This window comes from Rhamphochromis sp. 'chilingali' (assembly GCF_963969265.1).
Source record: "Rhamphochromis sp. 'chilingali' genome assembly, chromosome: 4".
Lineage (NCBI taxonomy): Eukaryota > Metazoa > Chordata > Actinopteri > Cichliformes > Cichlidae > Rhamphochromis > Rhamphochromis sp. 'chilingali'.
In genome coordinates, this window is record NC_137948.1 from 11,080,465 (window position 1) to 11,103,495 (window position 23,031).

General features: G+C 38.7%; 1 protein-coding gene across 1 annotated transcript in view; it reads left to right on the top strand.

Annotated features, from left to right (window-relative positions):
- Window positions 1-22,110, top strand: part of gcgrb (glucagon receptor b) — a 56,573-nt gene extending 34,463 nt beyond the window's left edge. Inside the window, exons 2-14 of the mRNA XM_080879233.1 lie at window positions 8,194-8,337; window positions 8,455-8,551; window positions 8,633-8,740; window positions 11,105-11,193; window positions 11,475-11,581; window positions 11,692-11,848; window positions 13,798-13,957; window positions 15,759-15,819; window positions 16,011-16,080; window positions 17,145-17,233; window positions 17,438-17,582; window positions 18,607-18,648; window positions 18,954-22,110. Of these exons, the coding sequence (XP_080735359.1) occupies window positions 8,284-8,337; window positions 8,455-8,551; window positions 8,633-8,740; window positions 11,105-11,193; window positions 11,475-11,581; window positions 11,692-11,848; window positions 13,798-13,957; window positions 15,759-15,819; window positions 16,011-16,080; window positions 17,145-17,233; window positions 17,438-17,582; window positions 18,607-18,648; window positions 18,954-19,355 (1,581 nt within the window). The 5' untranslated portion in view covers window positions 8,194-8,283 and the 3' untranslated portion in view covers window positions 19,356-22,110. The remainder of the gene's footprint in view (window positions 1-8,193; window positions 8,338-8,454; window positions 8,552-8,632; window positions 8,741-11,104; window positions 11,194-11,474; window positions 11,582-11,691; window positions 11,849-13,797; window positions 13,958-15,758; window positions 15,820-16,010; window positions 16,081-17,144; window positions 17,234-17,437; window positions 17,583-18,606; window positions 18,649-18,953) is intronic.
- The last annotated feature ends 921 nt before the right edge of the window (window positions 22,111-23,031 follow it).

Sequence of the window (23,031 nt, forward strand, 5' to 3'; positions counted from 1 at the left end):
TAAAGACAAAGATCGCTAATATTACTATGTCTTCATCGCGTGAATGATTAGACAGGGAAGTGTAACGTGCAAAGGAAATTAATACTAGAGAAAACCCACACAACAGACCATATGCCCAGAGAGATATGTGAGCAAAAGAATGCACCAGCTTGTGTAACTGAATAAGAGCCAAGACACGTTATTGGACTGTTGCTTCACTCCCATTCTGGCTTCACTCCCAAAAAACAACACTGTGACCCTCACGTAAAAACCCAAACACTAAATCAAGACAGCTTTGATAAGAAGTCACTCTTCGTACACCTGGCAATGAAACTAATGTAATGAGGAAAATATATGATAAATATGTAGTAGCTTGCCAACCTCTGTGCAAAAGTAAGAAAATATGTTTCTAACGGTAACTTCTAAGTTATGTGCTGGATTATTTTCTGGCTGTCTGCAGAGACTTCAGAGCCAAGAAGTGGTTCATCACAAAACCCTCATAAAATCACAAACTGTCATTTTTGCAGTTTATTTTTTGCAATAAGGTCAGCTCTTCAGTTCTATATCTAGTACTTTATACTTTTGGATGTAGGGGAGCGTGTGGGTCCTTCTTTGACATAGAAATCTACTAAACGAGACATAAGATACGGAGCAACTGTATTGAGCAATTGGGAGCAGATTTATTTGACAATTCAACCAGGTCACTTTGGCTGTTTCATTTCCACTTTATTATTTTTATGTTTTTATTATTTCATTCTTCCATTTTATTATATAAGCAGTCCTAGTGTGGAAGACATGTGCATTGTATTGTAAAGAATAATTTTATGAAGCCCAGAGAGCATAGTTCTGGCATGCTCCACTGGACACTAAGAATGGTATGTACTGGCCAAGCCTTTCCCCCATGTGCTCTCTCCCTCTCTCTGTCTTTTCCTTCACACAACTTTTATGATGCTCATCTGGACACTGCGTTATGCGTCATCCCCTAGTTGGACACCTGCCCTGTGGCGCAGTATTGCCATGATTTGATGACATAAGACAGAAATGCTACCTTATTGTGAATGTAGCAATCAGCTAAAAGCTGCTCAGCCCATCTGCCATTGGCTCAGTGGTACCCAGATTTCTTTCCAACCCAAAGTTGAAGTCCTGATATTTCACATGAATCCCAAAACAGGACTATTTTAATATATGAATAATGGAAAAAGAAAGTTGACTGTCTAGTTTTCTTAAGCCAATACTGAAAATTGTAAACACACGGTGTGAAAGTAGCTGATGAATCTGGATAGCAAAGAACTGTAAGCCTCACAATTACATAATAATAATAATAATAATAATAATAATACATTTTATTTGAAAGCGCCTTTCAAAACACTCAAGGTCACTGTACACAGTAGAATAAAAGCAAGCAGTTTACAGAATCATAAAAGCATAAGACATAAACAAATAAAATAGCAGAGTGGAGAGGTTATGTGGGATAAGCTATTTTGTACAAGTAGATTTTGAGTTTGGACTTAAAGAGGGAGAAGGAAGAGATATTTCTTAAATTAGGATAGGGAATTCCAGAGTCGTGGGACGGAGAGTGAAAGGGAGGAAGAAGATCTGAGACAACGAGATGGGGCGGTGATCTTATGGGGCGAAGAGAGATGATGAATAGCCTTAAATGTGTACAAGAGTATTTTGAAAATTGATGCGATATTTGACCGGGAGCCAATGAAGCTGCTGCAAGGCAGGAGTGATGTGGTGGACAGAAGGGGTCCTGGTGATGATACGGGCAGCAGAGTTCTGGACGCGTTGGAGCTTGTGGATGGATTTTGGAGTAAGACCAAAAAGAAGTGAATTACAATAATCAATCCAGGAAGTAACAAGGCTATGGACAAGAATGGCAGTGGGGTGAGAAAAGGACGGAGATGATTAATGTTGCGCAATTGAAAATATGCAGACCGAGTAACATTATTAATGTGTGAATTGAAAGATAAAGTACTGTCGAGGATGACACCCAAACTTTTCACAGAGGAAGAAATGAAGACCGGTGAGTTATCGATAGTAATAGAGAAACTCTTGGTTCTGGATAATGTTGATTTAGTGCCTACCAAGAGGAGCTCGGATTTATTACTATTGAGTTTGAGAAGACCAGTTTTTTTTCAATATTGGGGTGATGCCGGCAATTTTGAGGGAAGCAGGAACAGTTCCAGTGGTAAGTGAAGAGCAGATGATAGCAGATATGACGGGAAGCAAAGAAGGTAGACATGCCTTAACCAAAACTGTAGGAATGGGGTCTAGCTGACAAGTAGAAGGTTTTGACTTACAGATGAAATCTGAAATATCAGTAACCGAGGGGCGCTGGAAAGCAAAAAAAAAGTGTGATGAGAGATGAATTACACAGGAAGAGCTAAATGGAACCTCGGAAACCAGTTCTTGGTGTATTTTGTGAATTTTCTCAATGAAAAATAATATTAAAGAATCACAAAAGGAGGACGAGTAAAGATGAGCAGGTTAAGAATCTGGTGGCCTGAAAGAAGAGTTGAACAGTGAAAACAGTATCTTGCTTGAGTCATCTTTTGAACAGATAATGGTGGAGTAGTAAGCAGATTTTGTTTGATTAATACACTCCTTATAATACATAATATGATTATTAAACATTTCCTTGTGGATATTCAGACCAGTTTTCTTATAAAGGCGTTCAAGTCGTCGTCCTTTTGCTTTCAGGAGCCTGAGTTCAGCTGTAAACCAGGGTGCTGACTGAGAGAATGATACAGATTTGGTTTTGAGTGGGGCAACAGTTTAGAATACTATTGAGACTAGAGTTATAATAGGAAACTAAGTCCTCTTGGGTAAGCAGGTTATGAAAATGCAAATGACTAACTACTTTTAATAGTATGCCAACTATATGTCTGAGGTCCATGCAAAAGATACAAGCCTGTGCCTGTTGGTCACCTCTGTGTTTCCTGCTGCAAAGATTTTCCACATAAGCCAAATCAGACAGAAAACAAGATGGGCAAGAATTCTCCCCCGAGGAGGCAGAAGGAACGATAAGGCAGGGAACAGAGGGAGATTTTCTGAAAACTTGTCCACAGGCATTTGTCTCCTTGCATCTGACAAGCCATTTTGCCTCTAAGTGGTTCAAGGATCATAAAGTAGAAGGATGGAGGAAGCAAAAGGTGAACATATGAGAGAAGGTGAGAGATGAAAAGAAATATGGCACTTGTTCTGTTTGTGAAGCGTAACATCTGCTGAAGGAGCAGATTCTGGATCACTTCCATCACACACTTCAGGTACTCATAAAATACAGGCTCACGCCCTTACATGCACACACACAAAACACACTCAAACACAATCTTATGCCAAGTGCACCTAATCTGATGAAGATAACAGTGATCCCCTCAAGACCATAATTCAAGCTCTTCTATGTGACTTCACCTTCTCTGTATAAGAGTCGAATGGACAGCATGCAGACACTGGAATCGTATTAGCTCAGGTTTTGAGATGCCAACCCAACACATTAGATAAAAGTCTCGTTTTGGCTTAAAATTGATTGAAAACTTAAGATTAGTACTTATTTCCATAAACACCCTTTTAAATAAGTTAATCTGCACAGTGGTTTTCACTCGGACTATTTATTTGCCAGAAAATACTTCCAAATGTTCATAGTGAGGTCTGTGAGAGGAGCAGGAACGTTTTGTATGGAAAAACACTGTTATTGCACAACGTTTTGTGCAGCTCAAACCCAAATCCCAATCACTTCCAATATACTGAGGTGCAGACAGAAGTGCTCCAAATATTATAAAAACATAAACAGATCCTACTATAAGTCTAACTACTATAAGGCTAGATGTAGAATTACTGTATGCATAATGGTCTAAATTTATTTCAAAGGTTTTTATAGCACAGAAAATGGTGCTGTAGCTCTTTGATTGCAGGTTAAATTAAATTCTAATGAAGAACTTAACATTTGAAAAACACTGAAAAGAAATGACCACTATTAATTTAAAAAGCCAACTTCTTTAACTCAAGTGATAACCTTTTATGCATCTAGTTTATTAATCTTATGTAGGCTCACGTATTTAAATGCAAGCAGCTTAGCAAACCAAAACCACTCCAGTGCCTCCTTTTCATGCTGTGTCTGAATGAATCAGCGTCATATGCGGTGTCACCGGCGCCTGTTCAGTGCAGGATTCTTATTCTGCCTGCCACAGGCTTTGCAAATGCGCATGGAAAAGCGGGGAGAGCCCAGAACAGAGTCATACCTTCAAAGATAAATCAGTGCAGACAGAAGAAATCTTTTTTTAATAGTTTCATCCTGACTGCAATGTTTTTTTTGCATTCTTGGGAGGTACTGATAGAAAGCATTAAAAACACCAAGCAAACACAAAACAAACTAAAATGAGAACTACTTAAAGTCCTGCAAAGAATGTTATTGGAGTTAAAGACCATTTGGCTGTCAGTCACCATATGGGGCTGGAGGGTTCACCAAGGCAGAAACAACATAATTACAGCTCTGCGTTACAGCCACTGCACTCCTGTCTCTGCTACCACCTACATACTCTCCATACTAATTGCCTGCTCCTCCTCACATAGGGAATGATTATTGATTTAAACAATATAATTGGTTGGCACTCACAGCAGATAATGCACTTATCCATAGAAACTATGGCCTGAATACAAATGTACAGTTTGAATTAATGGTGATGGGGAACCATGTGTTTAACAGCTAATTTTCATCACTGGTCATTACTTTGATCAATTAAACTTAAAGTCCATGATGCCCGAGAAGCAGTAATCACAAGGCTATATTTCTTTCCCTCACTTTCTCATCCTGCAGTTTCTGTATGTTTTTGTTGTCGTTGTTTTTTTTGTTTGTCTGTTGTGCGTTTTACACATTGTGCAGTTAAATAGAGATGTGTGGGAGGAAGAGAGTGACAGGCACGGCCTTAGCCTGTATCTGGTACACTGATACTGACAGAAGAGGAAAATGAAAGATGACATTTTTTAATGGAAGAATCAGATTGACCATTTGACTTTCTTCATTCATTTTATAGTTAACAGATTAAACAAAATTATAAAGAATTGCTGCAAGGCATAAGTCCATACGAAGTACGTGGGAGGTTCCTGTAGTCAACTGTCAATAATTTCTGTTATGAGCTAACAACACAGTCATTAGAGAGATGTTACACTTACACCTCTTTCTTCCCTAGAAAGCAGAGGCAGAGAGTGTGTAAGAGCGATAAAGACAAATGCATAATGCAGGTGAAAGCTGACACTCAGTTTCTTCAAGTATATAACCCTAGGGAGTAACAGTAGTACTCACCATACACATGCACATTCACATTGTTTGTGGTCTGTCATTTGTTTTGATTTACATGCGCATTCATATGAAAAGGATATTTTTCAGGAATAATTTAATGGGAAATGTTGAGTCATACAGGCTTTTGTAATACAGATTAGAAGCTGGGCAAATATCTTTTTCACTTTCCATCTCTGGCTTTTTCTCTCTGCTTAATAACACACACAGACTCCTGTATTCATCATATCATCATTGGACAAGAGCGCTGAGCCCTTTCCATTTAACTACCGTGTAAAATGGGCCCAAGCTGGATACTTAAAAGAATGCAAGCATTGGTTCACATACAATAGAAGTACATAGAAAGTTTTTTGTTTTGTTTTTTCGAGTAAATGTATCATATAAATAAAAGGAAATCAAGTAAAAGCAGCATTAGACAGCATTACACAGTGTGGTGCTCACTGCTTTAAATACATCCTGTAGCCTGTGGATACCAACATTAAATTTAACTGCCACTAAATATTCTATCTACACCCAGTGAAAGGCAGGTAAAGTGTTTGCAGGGTTGGAAATTAGGGTATACCTACAGTGCTGCCTGAAACTATGTTTTATAAATGCTGAAATACATTCAAATATCAGCAGTCCACAGCATGTTAATGTGTTTGTGTAGGCGTATGCATGTGCAAGTGTTTTATGCACATGTGTTTTATGTATGTGTAATGTAAAATCTCCCTGTGTGGTCGACAAGGCTATCAGTTTGAAGCAGTCTTGTAATTTGCATTGTCCTCTCCTCACTGCTAATATCTAAAAAGAGATACACAGATGCAAGTAGCCCAGTGGGGTTTGCATGCACAGACATACGCTTATATGCACACTTGACACACACCAACTTAAGCAGGGAAAACAGAATAGAGCGATTGCCAGCAAATACTGGGCACAATATCCTCCATTCAGCCAAGAATCTGAAAATAAGCTTCTCCTACAATTAAGAGTGATCCAAACAGACCACTCGTTGTGGCTCTCAGAGGTCTGTAGAGCATAAACATTCTGTGTGAGCAAGAAAAGTCTAAAAAAATCATTTGCTGTAAAGGTAAAACAATGTTTGCAATTTGTGCTGAGTACTTTAAAAATTGAATCTAACTGTGCATATGAACGACTCATTGTGCATTTGCAACAGAAGGTTTAGTTACTGCTTTGTGCCCAAGGTTCCCAAAAGTGTCATAAAACTGCATTTCAGATTTAATACTATGTGATTAGAGAACTGGAAACATTAACAAAATTTTCTAGTTTCACTCAGTAGTGGAAAACAAGTGAACATTAAATCGATAAATCCAGTAATGTTGTAGCTTGTGTCAATATTTTCTTATTTTGAAACCCATCTTTAGTAATAATCCCACCAAACTTTAAAAAATAAAACAAGAACTTAAAAACACTGTTATTGATATTAGATCTCTATGGAGTATTTAAGGAACATGTTTAAATTAGGTGAATTCAAATGAGTCGCATGATAATTCCAAGTGAAATGCAAACTTATGCAATTGTGTAGTTCAAGGTAATGTACACTTTTTGGACAACAGCTGTGTTGTGAAGCACATGGAAGGAAGATATATCAGGCTTTGAACACAGGATCCAATTATTGCTGGTTCTTAACACTTTGTTTCACTTGTTTTATATACTCTTGGCTCTTTACCGAGTTTGTTAGAGTAAATATCCACAGTATGGTCATCTCAGGCACTTGGCTGCTGTTCCATTTTTTTTCTTTCAACCCAGAGAGGCCTCCTCTAACAAGGAAGTTAAAACCCTGATCCTTCATGTTGTGAGGTGACAGTGCAAATCAGTGGCTCACTCATATTTTTAATATTCATAGATTCATTCCGATATTTCACCGTAAGCAGTAGTATAGTCTAATCTCTCAGATTGTGTCCTGTATAAGAGCTTATGAACTGTCTGCCCTTCTTCTGTCTGTCTGCTTGACTTTGTTGCTCAGTCAATAAAAACTGCATGTGGTTCTAAGGAAAAATATTGTTCCAGCGCCAGAAGATAAAAGATCTGTTGCAGCAACAAAGCACAGCAGTATTTTGCTGTATTGTTGTTTTTTCCTCAGCTCTTAGCTCTTAAAATGAAGGTGATAATCTTTGTGCGCTGATAATGAAAGGCTATTTATGCCGAGTTTAGTTCACTTTAGATCACTGTCACAGCATTTTAGCGCCATGGGGTAACCACACACAGAAACACACACCCACAGCCCGACAAAGCACTTCAGCAGAAGCAAAGAGACTGGAATAGAATGGAATTTGAAACGTTTTAGCTAAAAATGTTTCCATGCTCAAGGTGTTTTTTGCAGAAACGTTTCAGATTTCGTTTTGTTCTCCAACTGCGTTGGTGAAGCTCGTCAACTGATGCCACAGGAAAGCCACTGCTCGTCGAATTTAAGACATAGACAAAGGATGGGTTTCATTCAGAAGTATATATAGTTGTAGTGTGGAATTCTAGATGTGAGGGTTGGCATGAACAAATACACAAACGTACCAGGAGTGTGAATCAGAATCAGATTCAGAAAACTGCTTTATTAATAACAAATCTTCTTCTTCTTCCTCTTATTATTAATATTATTATTGTGCTAACAAAGTGATAGTCAGCAACTCATTAGCCCATCTTACTGATTGTGTTACAGATTTTATATCCTAATATTGAGGTCAATAAAGCACATTAATGGCAAAGGATGTGTAAAAAATAAAATAAAACAAAGACTTTTAGGTGTTTGTTTTTAACCAGGTATCTCGCAGGTGCATATAAATTATTTATGTTGTGATTGTGACGGAGAAGCGCGTCACTGATTATTGCCTGTTTTTTCTGTTACCTGTTTCACAGTCCCTTCGTTATTTCAAGTTATCTACACAAACACACGCCTATAACAAGCTTCTCCGTGTTGTTTGCAGGCCAAGTGGTGAAACAGGGCTGAGACTGCCTCATGAGTTGGGCCTCTTCTGTGTTTTGGTCCCCACCCCCATCCTCCCAGCATCAGTGGGATGTCCCAGGTGTGTCTCCTCTTGGCCTTGCTCATGCTCTGCAGCTGCAAAAAGGTATGACTCCCAGCATTATTCACTTTCACATGCCAATTTTCAAATATGTTTCCTTTTTCTTGATTCACACCGTCTACTTCTGAGAGTCATCAAAAGAAATTTCCTCTCTCCCTTCAGGTCTCCTCTGCTAACTCTCTTGAGCTTGTGAAGGAGCAGTGGAGCAGCTACAAGAACCAGTGCCTTGACCACCTCGGTGCCACGCCCCCTTCAACAGGTGATTTGTTTTCCTCCCAGCACGCAAGTCCATAAAATGCATCTGCACCAGCACAGACTAAAGATTTGCTTTCCCTTGTAGGGCTGGTGTGTAACAGAACCTTTGATTTGTATGCGTGCTGGCCCGATGGACTTCCAGGAACCACTGTAAATGTCTCCTGCCCATGGTTCCTGCCATGGTACCATAAAGGTCAGTGTGAATATATGTGTGAGGTAGACAAAAAATAACAAAAGAGCAACTGCTGCGTCACAATGTACTGTTGCTACAGTTTGCAAATGTACGATTTAAATCTAGTCTTATCACTCTTATCTGTAGCATTTCATTATATGCCATAATTTTAACCTGTTTTTTTTTCTCATTTACATGGATAAAATGCTTATACCTAACTCACTGCACAGTTTGACTGCTAATTGAAAGGTTTACTTAACAAGGATATAAGGTGATAATATGTAATTATTGTGTTTGATAGCTTGCTCACCAAAACAAAGACATCCATGTGCTCACTGTGTTGCTTTTTTTAACTATTAATGTGAATAAGTACAAACAGTGAAACAGTGGAAAAAAAAGGGAGTTAATAAAAGCTTATGACCACAGCAGCCTGACGCTGCATCTGTGTGTCAGGGTTTAGTGCTGCATTTTCTATTATATTTCTAGGTTTTCAAGGTTTTTAATAATTAAGCGGTCAATCTGCGTTACATGTGTGAATGACCCACTGTAAGAAAACATGTTTCAAAAATTACTCATGCATTTCAGGGTAACACGACCAGTTTTCTAACAAAACATATAATGTATACAAACACTTGACAGATTGGTTTCTGGTCTTCATGTACAGCAGGTAATCGGTTGGCAGAATGATGTACTGAATACAATGTACTGAGGTGCACTGAGGTTTCAGGGAGTGCTTAAATGAGTGTGAAAGCCAAATATTACTCAGCCCTGACTTTACTCTCAACCTATGAGTGGTGTAAAGACTTCACACTGTGTCACCGGTGGCAGCACACCTGTCCTGTGGAGCTTTCTCAGTCATTTACCTGTGGTGTGCGGGCTTTTGCTTCAAACACTTAACAGTTTTGGTTCATAGCATGAAAAGCCTGGATTTTGACTGCAGCTGTCTGTCTACTATCTTTGTTTCCATGCACAGGCTTCCTCCAGGTTGTTTTGGGCCTCTGAATAGGTGTGAAGGGGGGTTTATCTTTGCTATCTCCGGAGGACTCGTAGCCTTGCAGGGGTGTGTGTAAACATCTGATGTGCAGCACTACTTTAGACCCAACCTGTGTTTCACTAACTTTTGTTTGAAAATATATTATTCTGCTGCAAGAAAGCTACAAAGTGAGAGTATGTTAAAAATGTGAAAATTCATCTTTTCGACTTGTTGAAAAGACTCATAGAAAATGATGTCTGTTTATGTTTAGATTTGGTTAAAAACTGCACATTTTCCTTCTCTGCCAAGTCCTAAAATAAGCAGTGGATTCAAACCTGGAAGCTTCATGTTATGACGAAGCAATGCAAACCACTACACCACTATCCCACCACAATGCTTAATGAATTCCTTCTCATTTTTAAGAGGGCCGTACATATATGTTCAGGGAATACTCTGAGATAAAACCCCATGGAAAACATAATTTGCATATCTGAAAGGTAATAACATGCTTTTCAATACATTTTTTAAATACTAGTCAGTGTATCTGAAGTGGAGGTTGTGTGGCTGTGTGAGCACAGTCCCCCCAAAAAATGACCTCTGCCCTATACCTTGAGGTCAAGGTTACTGAGCTTTGAACACAGCCGAGATTGTTAGTAGCTGCACCTATGTAATGAATTGGTCCTTCTTGATTTATCACATTCACAAACTCCCCATCCGCTTGCCCAGCAGGGTGATGACAATACCCCATCAGCTTTTTACAGCTGAGTGGTAAAAAGTGTCAATCAAATATCATAATCTGCATTTCTGAAATAATGGCTATGTTTATCGTAGCTATCAGTTAAACCTTGGGATGAAATTGATCTTTTTACCCTCAGCTGGAAAAGCTTCATGGGGTAACGTAGGATTTTGAAATTGATACCATAAGCGAATCTGCTAAGAGTTGCCTCACAATATAAAATAGTCAGTGTTGTGAATTGGTAAAACTCTAAAATTAAAGTAAAACTGAAATAAAGCTTTAATTTAATTTAATGGGGCGAACGTGGCTCAAGATTTGGGAGTTCGCCTTGTAATCGGAAGGTTGCTGGTTCGAGCCCCGGCTTGGACAGTCTCGGTCATTGTGTCCTTGGGCAAGACACTTCACCTGTTGCCTACTGGTGGTGGTCAGAGGGCCCGGTGGCGCCAGTGTCCGGCAGCCTCGCCTCTGTCAGTGCGCCCCAGGGTGGCTGTGGCTACAATGTAGCTGCCATCACCTGTGTGTGGATGACTGAATGTGTAAAGCGCTATACAAATGCAGGCCATTTACCATTTAAATCCAAAAGTGTCACTGTGTTTAGGCGACAGCACTATTTGCATAGTTTACATATGCCACTCTAAAATAAAATCTTACAATCGTTGTTTCTTTGTGTGTATAGTTCAGGATGGTCTGGTTTACAGATTCTGCAGTGAAGATGGCAAATGGGCACAGAAGAATACCAGTGAATGTGAGGACGACCCTGGTGAGGTGTGTGTACACAGTGCAGTACTTTGTTTTTGTGTGTGGCTTTCTTGTTAATTAGTGGCCATTTTTGAAGCTGCCTGCAGTGGCAGATTGTTACACGGTACTGGTACTTAAAACATTAACTCATTATGATCTGAACTTACTGCCGCATGTGAAAATCCTCCATCTGTTCAGTAAATTATTAGGATCTTTTTGTATTGTTTAAATAAAGCTGAATATAAATTGTGTGTTTGTATCTATGTTTGAATGTAGTCCATGTCTGTAAATGACTTTATCTCTTTCAGCAGCAGTATGGCCGCATCCTCACTCAGTTGCGGATCATGTACACAGTGGGTTACTCTCTCTCACTGGGGGCTTTGCTGCTGGCACTGGGAATTCTCATCTTCTTCAGGTACATCATGTAAAGAGGACGTGTTAAGGGGGTTAAGGAGCAGACCTGGTTTGAATTACGGGATCTTGTTTACATCTTCTACCTTCTTACTCTCACTTCTTACCTCTTAGGAAGCTCCACTGTATGAGAAACAACATCCACATGAACCTGTTTGCCTCATTCATCCTGAGAGCTGTGTCCATTCTGGTTAAAGATGCTTTACTGACCCTCACACTGGATCCCAGAAGCAACAGTGACTCACAGGCACGAAGCTGGGTCAACATACCGGTCAGCGAACAAACACACATCCAGCTCACCTGCAGTTGTAAAACCTTAGCCATAGCCACCATATTACAGTAGATATAGAGTGTAGAGGCTGTTAAATGATAATATTAAGGTGATTAGTGATTGGAGGAGACAAACATATAGATAACTTACTTTTAATCCCTCACTTTAAACATCAGTGTTCACTGGATGTTGCTATTAAAGGTCGATCGCAAATGTAATGTAGTGCAGTATGTGCCACAAACACATACAGAGAATATTCTACCACGATATAATTTTTATATTCAACAGTGTGACTTGCACAGCTCGTCCTGAACATAAATTCCATGTAGGTTTTAACAACCACCACACATATATTTCAATAAACTGCTGACTAGATATTGATTGGGTATGTCTAGACCAACAAATCTGTGATAAGAAAGACATATTCTACAAAACATTATTGATGTTGTTGGTGTTGTTTTTCATGTCATTTCCTGTAAATAAAGCTTCAGTAAACGAATATACCCCATGTTGACAAAAGTAATGGGTCACACCTCTTAATATTCAAAATGAGGTGTTTTCAGTCGCATTGCAAAAGGTGCATAAAATCAAACACCTGACCATGCGACCTGTTCTTCTAAAGAGCACACCAGCCCTAACATGGCACTCTATAGGATGTATAGATTATAGACTTTCTTCCAACAACCTTTATAAGTAGTGTTACTGCAAAAGAAGGGAAAAGAAACTACAGCATGTCAGCCACAAAGTGACACACCACGTAAAGTTGAACAGCGGGGTCGCCAAGTGCTGAGGCGTATAGTGCGTAAAAGTCGCCAACGCAGTGCTGACTCAGTAACTGCAGAGTTCCAAACATCCTCTGGCATTAACATCATGTGTTTCCATAGCCGAGCAGTTCCAGTAGGTGTAATGTGTGGGTGGCCCAGTACTTTTGTCCATATAGTATATAGTTTATATATGTTTGAAATTCACATGCTATTCTAACCTGTCATGAGTTCATAAAGGTCCATAAGAATTTAATTTAAAGTTCTGAAATGCGGTTGCAAGAGAATATCAAGAAACATAAAGGACTGATCACTATCTAGGATTTATTACACAGAAGATGAGCGAGGGCAGACACCTGTTGATATCTGATACCACTCAAATGTATACTGCTATTGCCCATCTAATTATCTCTGTTGCTAAAACACACAGCAGAATACTTGCACCATATTAGAGGCTATGGGCAGATCAACATTGCTTGTATTTCTGGATAAATACTTTACATTTCATTTTATACATCTCTCTACAACATAGAAGTAAAATATATGTAACATGAATTAGCTTTATTTGCATCACTGGCAATAAATTAAATGAACCACTGTTTGGATGTTCTGTAGCCACTCTTAATGGGTAATAAAATAACATTAACTTTACAGCTGAAGAGCAAAGTAGCATATACCTTTTACACACTACAGTTTGGGATGATTTTCTACTACGTTATAAGTGGAATAAAAACTACAGTTAAGAAATTTAACATTAGTACAAAAAGATAGTGACTCAATGTATAGAGTGGACAGTGCAAACTCAGCTATGGATATATTCAAGTTCCCCTTGCTTCTTTTTACATGAAACACTCCACATTTGTCGAGGAAGATGTCAGATAATCCACATTTAGCTCAATCATTAAGAAGTAAAAATCACTTAAAAATATTACATTTTTTTTTACTTTCATTTTTGTGGTGTCTAGCAAAGGGGGAACTACCCGTGTATTCCACAATAAAACTCCCACTGTGCTGTACTGTAGCTGTTGTCCCTGAACTGGAACAATGTTAAACTAATTCATCTGAACTGAAACATTTGTCAGCTTTTACCCTGTGAAGCTTTGTTTAAAAGCTGCATTTGCTACATTTGTGCAAGCACGGACAACTTGGCTTATTGTTTGTGTTCCCATGGTATCTGTCTCGTGTCAGGCTGTGATGTGGTGTCGTGGTGCCATGGTGATGATGCAGTACAGTGTAATTGCCAACAACTATTGGCTTCTGGTGGAAGGCATCTATCTTCATAGCCTCTTAGTCATCACTGTATTCAGCGAGAGGAAGTACTTCTACATTTACCTGGCCATTGGTTGGGGTAAGAGCATAATCTGCTAAACAGCAGCTGAACACTTGGCTTTGTGCTTATCAACGTAATGCAAAAGGTCCAACAGTGAACAGCGCTCTGACTTTCAGCCAGTCTTTTGATGGGTGATTTAGTCAGACGACAGAAATTAGCAACAACAAGTCAGCCAACAGTTATGTTAATAGCTCTGAGAGCAAGGAGGAGCTACAAGAAAATCTGCGGTCTCTAGCTATTGTATCCCATAAACACTCGAGACTACTAAAAACACTACACCTTACCTTCTTTTCATGTTTGAAGTGGGAATGTATCCTTAGAGGTTTTCTCTTGCTACCAATATGTTTTGTCTGTCTGTCTCCCAGCTGCTAGGTGTAACAACGTTCTTGTATATATAAATATTGTGTAGCACACAGCAGAGCTAACTTATCAGAAGGGTGTATTTTACCCCAGACCATAACTGTTAAAGGCTGATGGGGAGTTCACGTCTCCCCACCAGGCGGGCGGATAAGTTTGAATCTCAGTGACCTTAACCTAAAGGTCAAAGGTCAGAAGCCAGGTAGTCTGAAAATCCTGTGAATGCAATAACCTGAGAACAAGGCACTATAGAGTTTTCAAATTGATACAATAGGTGCGCCTTCGAAGAGTCTTAGGCGGCTTTGAATCTCAGTGACCTCGACTTCAAAGTGTTTTCTAAAAATCTTGTGAATGCAATAACTTGAAAACAAGGTGACATAGGATTTTCAAATTGACACCACAGGTGTTTCTGCTAGGAGGCTGAGAGATACCACTGACGGTTACAAATGTTTTTTAGACCTTAAAACTAAGCTGTGACTGAAAATAGAAGGTTTTCAAAAAAGCCCTGAATTCAAACTTCTCTGACTAACCAAATAATGTATTCTTCATTCTTTTTTAAAACCTAAAGCCTGCATTAGTGTGTCTCTCTCTGGAGACAAAGAAAGATTTATACAGGTTTTGTTTTTACATTTCCTTAGACAGTAGCACTCTGCAAGACCTGCAAATTGACTTTGATGTATAACACCCAGTAGTCTTTAAGACTGTGAGATATCTAATTCATACCCACGAGACACTGAAAGAAAATATGTTTTGTTTTTGTTTTTTCATATCACTGTAAACACCTAACGGCGTGGAACTCTGTCAAGTATTGTTTTGAAACACACAAAAATGTAATGAGTCCAGCTGCTACTACTACTTAACAAGTCCTCAGATTCCGTAACAACAAGCATTCAAGAGCAGATGTGCTTCTCCAGTTCAGACTTCCTAGATTCCACCATTTTTACATTTTCAAATGAATATTGAATGTATGATTTTCAGCCTCCTGTTCTGTAATAAGAACTTAATTATACAGCTGTCCATAGTTAAGTTCTTGTATAGCTTTTAAAAATACTCACTGAAGAAAACTACTCATCCATGTCTAAAATAACAACTGTCCAGCTCACCTTGATGTGTTATAGCCTGACAGGCCTGATACAATTCTGAGACCACATTCATAAACACATAGGGATTGAGCTCATTGAAGCTTAGATAAAGGCAGACATGACAGAGATGATTTTAATATTTAGAGACCTTTAAAGTCTGCTTAGGATAAGACGAGAGCGGAAATATTTGAAATGGTAATGAGATATTAAATTCACAAGGACAGAAAAAAATATAAAAAATGTTGTATCATGGGCAGTGATATAATAATATAACTTGATACTGATTACTGGACTAAAGTATAAATATTAGCTAGGACTACTGCGTGTGCTTTGGAGGAAATGATTTGGGATCCTTATTCTTTGCTTTCTGTCATTCTCAGGTGCTCCGCTCATATTTGTGTTGCCATGGATCACAGTGAAATACCTGTATGAGAATGAAGAGTAAGTTTAATCAATTCATGGAATTCTCACATCAAATGGAAGACAGTTTAATTATTGCCGCTTTTATCCGTGACCCCTGAGGAGACAGATCAGTGCGGGTCTTTTTTCTCCTGGTTTCCTTTAAAGAATTTATATTGCAGAGGAAATGTTGATAAAATGTGTTATGCCCATAAGTTTGTTTCTGTATCTAGGTGCTGGGAGAGGAATATTAACATGGGATATTGGTGGATTATCCGATCTCCTATACTTTTTGCTTATCTGGTAAGACTCTCTGTATCTCTTTCTCTCTCTCTCACCTTTGTGTTTAACTTTGTCAGTTTACATTTGGATAATGTTTTAAAGACAATTCAAAACAATCTATGTCTTGGCAGATGCTTAGGAGTGCTCATAAAGATACCAAATGCTTTTGTCTGCCTGCTTGTATTTGAATGTGTGTAGATGAGGCAGCTGTTGAAAATAGGACTGCAGGAAAAATGTAAGTCGTGTAAAAATAGTGACTTTTATTTTCTGCAGTTGATATTTTATCAGTTCCTACATTCAGTGCTGTGCTATTTCACTTTGCTCAGTCTGATGACAAAATATAACTTTATACAACCACATGTGCAATATTCACAAAATATCAGTATTTAAAATTTCATATAGGACAACATCATTGTGTTTACACTCCCTCTTAACAACATCACATACCAAAACCAGCTGACGCTTTCCTTTTGTGTGTTTCCTGATTCTTGTTCCCAAATAGCATTATGGATGGACACACTTATGACCAGTGCACTTAAACATGCGCAGTGCTGCACTGTGTGGGAGCATTACTTTTTAATGCAGTTGCAGAAAAAGTTGGTAAAAATGTAAAGTTGTTGTAAAGTCTTTCATCATTGTGCAACAACCCCAGAGCTGTTCTGCAGTTCTACTATTGCGCAAACAACCTGATTCACACCTAAATAAACTGCGTTTGTGTACACTCCACTATACATATTTACACAAATACTTGTGTTGAGACAGCACACGCACTTTACCAAACTTGGAGCGCCAAAATCTTGAGTGCTGTGATAATAAATGACCTGCCATCAGTAAGTGTCCTGCACTAGATCACAGTGTGTGCGCACGTGCACATGCTTGTTCTGTGCGCAAGCACTTGAATTGCTCGTGTTGTGGGGACGTTAATCCGTCTGCCCAGTCCCACTGTGAGGACTTCGTTTAAAGTCAGACTTTGTGTTAACTACTAACGCGTTCCAAAGCGGCAGTAATCTTCTCTCTAGCACCATATGCTAAAATATTGCATTGTGTTTGCTTCAAAGTGACTTTCTTTATCCTCTTTCTTTCAGATTAACTTCTTCATATTTATCCGTATTATTAAAATCTTAATGTCTAAACTTAGAGCTCACCAGATGAGATACACTGACTACAAGTTCAGGTGAGAAATGTGTTCCTTTATTTCTTTTCTTTTTTGTTTTTTTAAAGAAAATGCAGACAGGAAGCATTTACTTAGTCTTAGTAGCTTTTTCGCTTGGGAATTAACTTTTTTGGTATTATAGCCATTTTTATATATAGTCCCCTGTTTTCAGAGTTTTCTTGTAATCTCTAATACCATTTGCTTCCCCTTTCTCCGTTCTTCCAGACTGGCAAAATCTACCCTAACTCTGATTCCCTTGCTTGGGATTCATGCCATCCTCTTCACCTTTGTCATTGATGAATCTGTTCCTAAAGGCTCTGTTCTGCGCCTCGTTCGCCTCTTCTGTGATCTCCTGTTCAACTCCTTCCAGGTATAAGTTCAACTTTCACTTGTTCCACATGTGCCCATAAATATAACAGAGGGACCTCAGAGGATTAATACCCAGGAAGACATAAACTGCACGCTAAAGTAATAAATTATCTGTATAACTCAAAGATGTCACAGAGAACAAAGAAATTGGCACTTTTATATGTTGTACATTTGCATATAAAGGCAAACATAGGTGAAGAGCTTGGGTTCGACATTTCTTTTGCCCAGCAAACTCCTTCTTAATCCTCAAATTTTATTTTTTTAGACTATTTCTTACTCAGGCAGCACACAAATCCTACCCTTCTGTCAGATACTGCTGGTGTTGCAGGAAATGTGAACAAGCTGTCCTGGCACCATGACTTGATGAACCAGATGTGGCAGCATTCATGGCTGAGAGATAAAATTCTTTTTTTGGAAAGACTAGGAAGTGCATTTATTACGGTGGAGATGAAAGGTGGAGTAAGTCACAAGAAGGCACATTAATTTTGAATGCTCTTGTGCTGTTGCTTGTAATTTAGGTCTTTGCACCATAAACTTACCTGATTAGTTTTAGTGAAAAATTACTTTGTGGTACAATGCGCCCCCTCATAACAATAACTCTACACATTAAAAAATGGCGGTGCATTTAAATGTGGCTTCACGTGCTTGTTTGCAAGCATCCATATGTGACAAGCTGGGAGTGAGAGAGCGTCTCTCTATTTCTATAAGACAGGTTTCGGTGCACCTGTGAGATCCCAGCGGCTCTGACAAAATAGTAATAGAGATTTTGACACCCTAGGAATGAGATTGGGCTGCATTAATTATATTCTCCATCATTCATACTATGCCTCTGCCTTTGGCAGTTCAGTGATCAAGTGTTTTAGCTGTCCAGTGCAATAAAATGAAAAAAAGTGTTTTTACTCTTTTATTGTGGGAACTAGATGAGAGTAATGAGGCAAAAATAGTGATTTTCTGGGTATTTGTTTCTAATAATGAAAAAATGTATTTTAAGTACAATAAGCATATTAAATGTTCTTCCATTTCAGGGCCTGCTGGTTGCCATCCTGTACTGCTTTGTCAATAAAGAGGTGAGACTGATTCATTTGTCAAAAGCCACTTTAATTTTAAATGTATCTTCTTTGTGAGGATACATTTTTTATTGTCTCTGTCTCTTCCTTTATTTGTTCTTTTGTATCTCTAAAAACATCTTCAAGTTCCACTTTTGTTTCTTTTGTCTGCAAAGACCAGCAGACACGACAGGATCCATCTGCTAATATGCAGTCTTTTAAATGCAGTTTTTGGCAAAGAACATCCATCTATTGATGTCCTCTGTGTCTTGTTCAATCTTCATCACCACTATCTCTCCTGTCTCTCCCATCACTTCCTCTCTCAGGTGCAGTCGGAGATGCTGAAAAAGTGGAAGAGGTGGAAACTGGGTAAGGACATTGATGAGGAGTACCGCCACACACACAGCCAAACGCCACACGTTAAAAGCGGCAGTATCGCCACTGGCAATGTGCCCAACACCGGTGACCCAAATGTTGACTGGCCTCACTTCAACAAAGCCAACAGCGGCCCGGTTTGCTCCACTGCAGCTGAGGAGAACCGCAAACTCGTTGTCTCCTTTAGCAACGGGACAGGGAAATGCAGACCTGCCAAAAGCAGGCACACCCTGCACTTCTCTTTGCAATCGCACAGAGGCGCCACCAGCAGCACTGCCACAGAGGATGTGTGTCTGGAAGAGCGCGTGAAGTACCGCTCATATACTCTGGAAGGAGAGGAAACTAATGTCTGACTTCCCTGGGACCTCATCGCAAAAACTCTCACTGATTGCGCTTCTTGCTTTGGATCCGTGCTTATCATGTGGCAGTTGTATAGCTTGAGCAGGAAGAGGATGAGGAAGTAACAAACAGGGATCATGATGTTCACCGATTCAGAACATTGCAGGAAATGCCACTGAGTCCTGCCCAGCTGCATATGAGTATTTATTGCTTCTGGGAGATGGAGGAAAAAACACTTATTGACTTCAGACATTAGGAATGATCAAATAAATCAAAACTTTACTGGCGTTCAGTGTGCGTACGTGTGTCTGCCTGTGCACATATGGAGGACAGCTATTTCAACCCTTCTCACATCTTATCCGGTGTAACCATTGTGGGACATGCTTGTGTCGTGTGTGTTTGCAGCAGTGTGCACTAATCTGTGGTACAGAAGAACCTCTTGGTGTCAAAGTATGATTTTATTTAAACTTTTGGTTCGATGGAAATGAATGTGAATTGCACCATGAGAGACTCTTAATGTCTGAGTGGTCAGGAATTGCAATTTACTGGAGACCTCTCTATCTTATCATGCTGTGATAGGAGTCAGTGTTTGCTATGCTGAGGCAGGCACACAGAATATGGACTCTTTCACCTTTAGAAGGAACATGATACAAAGTTTAACTTATTCTGGTTTTAACAAGCCAAAGCCAAACAAGAAAATAATAATATATCACAGGTTTGTTATTGACTGCATAAAGCACGAAATCCATATTTTTATTCATCTACTCCATTTTTAAACAAATTTTGATTGAATGTATATGGACAGAGGAGTAATTTGGTTGAACTGAATTTTAATTGAATATTTAACTGTATATATATAATTAGATGTACACGCTCTATCCAGAGCCTCTTGGATTTGTCTGACACCTAACTCAAATTCCTCATTTGCCTTCATTGCCTCATTGTAAGATTCATGCTTACACGGTTACAGTCACCGTCAGCTGCACAATTTTTCAGGCGTACTTTAATTTTTAGAAATATAATTTTTGCACAAAATCTACAGCTTGTACAGATGTCCAAAGATTGTTTTATATTCCAGGACGGTTTTTAAAGAAAAAGGTTTTGCATTTAAAAACACAATGTATGACTAAGATTTTTTGTTAATGCACCACATTGACAATGAAAGTTAGATTGTTGTTATGCTTTCTATGTCAAACTTAGTAACGCAGAACAAAAATTGTGCCCCACCCACCATATTTATTTGTTGCTGGGTTTTTTTGATACCGTAAATAAATGAAGCCAGCAATGAAACACTGCTTAAAAAAATTAAGAGAAGATACAATCTTCACAGTATAATACAAAACCAGTGAAACTTGTGCAATATCAATTTGTCTAGTTGGGAAGCATACGTTTTATAGGGCTGTAGCAATGATGGTCATCCTAATTTATCCAAAATTATTAAATAAAAACAATATTAAACTCCTCTAAAATGTGTGTTCACTAAGTGTGAACTATTGCTAACAGGCATGATGTACACATGAATTTGAAAGCTATCAGTACCTCTATTGTAGCAAAGGTATTTCCAAAATTAATTCTTGTTTCATTGTAGTTCGTGCAAAGAAAGCAGAACCTGACACTGTGTTTTTTTTTAGAATAAATGTGGACATTTATTACAGATATTTTTATTAATACATTTATATATTATATGTAGATATATAGGAAACCATATAAACAAGAAATAGCACCTTGAAGTGACTGTTTTGGTGTAAATAAAATTGACTTGAATTGAAGAAACCATTGTGAATCATTTTCAGCTGATTTCTCTCCAGTGCATCAGTGCTAACACTTGCACTGGAGTGGTAACACCAAGACACCTCTCAAAAAGGAAGTAGTAATAGCTGATGTCCGTGGACCATTGGCATTAGATGGTAACTGCAGCCCATTCTGGTTGAAAAAGCAGCTTCTCTAGGATGGTACATCCATATCCTGTCATAAGAGAGTGAAGGACATACCAGGAGGCAGGATGCTACATAAGGAGAACTGGAGGGGGCTATATAGGAGCAACAACCCAGCAGCAAAACCAGCATGTTTTCTATTACGCAAAGAGCTATAGGAGCCCTACAAAATTACCTCCAGCAGGCTACTCATGTACATGTCTCTGACTAAAATGTTAGAACGAGACTGAGGAAGGCGTGAAGTCAGTCTTTAGCAGGACCTGTGCTTACAGCCCAGCATTGTGCAGCTGTGTAGGAATTCACCTGAGAACACCAGCGATGGCAGGTCAAACAATGGATCTCCAATTTCTTGATCTATCTGTGACAGGCGTGAAAGCTTCTGGATACTCTGGCATCTCCAGATGTTTTGTCACTCTCATTTGCACCAGAGCAGGTGAAATGCGATCATAGCGGTTTATGTGTGTCAGCTGGTCAAATTGACAGTTTACCTGATTATGTGTTATACTGTGATGAAGGTTCCTTTGTTTTATTGAGCAGCATATATACCTAAATGACCTTTTTTTTCTCTTTAAATTCAGAACAGAAAATAGACACTCTTTAAAGAGTTAACTATACATATCAATAAAGCTAAATAGACAAAAGCAGGTGGGTGATTGGGTGTATTGTTATGCTAATGGTTACAGTGCAGGTGACTCAAAAATGAAAGCAGTAAGAATTATTATGAGAAAAGACTTTTCTTTCACAAAGCATGTTTGTAAGTATCAGATTGTGTCTCTTTGCTTAAAGTATTGTAGTTGTCAAAACAGCCCTAAAGCAAACATTGTCATTAAGAAAAGGAAGAGGTTTTGTATAAAAGCCACATCATTGTGTTTCATATGCCTCTGTGGATCCAATTAAATTTGATTCTGTCAGCAAAAAGAGTCTGAGTGTATGTTGTGTCAAACAGAGTCATTGATGCAACTCTGACTGAAAGGTAAGTAATACACCTGTCTCGGTTTTGTGACATTTAAAAAGAAATACTTGGATTTAGCTGATATTTTGCAGTGACTTTCTGTAGAACTGCTCCTGTTCAATATCCAAGTTCTAACCTTAGTTTAAAAAAGCACACAATAAGCTACTGAAATGGTCTATGTGCACACATGCAGGAATAACACTCTCAGTTATTGCTAATTACATGTGACATAGCAGATTAGCGGCCTTATTGTTAACCATGTTTCCAATGGAGATTACTGCAATGTGAAATGGTTACTCATATATCTGTGTATTGTTGTGCAGAAGGTAATGAGTTGATGAATTATGTATTAGTTAGTCATACATGTCTGGGAATGTGTGCTCATGTGTGTAATTGATCTCGAAGTCTCTCTGAAAATATTGCCGTGCCTGTGTGTGCATTTACATATAAGAGAGAACATAAACCACCAAAGGCAGAATGCTGCATTCCAGCATCGAATATTGTAAGTGCAATTCTGATTATAGAAAAAAGGGATACAGGGGAAATTACAGGGTTGGACAGGCTCACAACAACCTAACATTTCATTTCCAGGAAAAAAATCTGGATTTTGTCCCACTTGGATTATCAGCTTCAGGAAGTGAGTGTGTGACTGAAGGTTTGTCCACAACTCTGGAGCAGAGTTTACCATGAATTATTTAATTGTGTACTGTTGGCAAGCAAACTGTACTACATCAAGTATAATAGGAAAATTTACCCTTTGGTTCATGTGCAAGCCATCTGACATTGGCTACTGACTTTCTTACC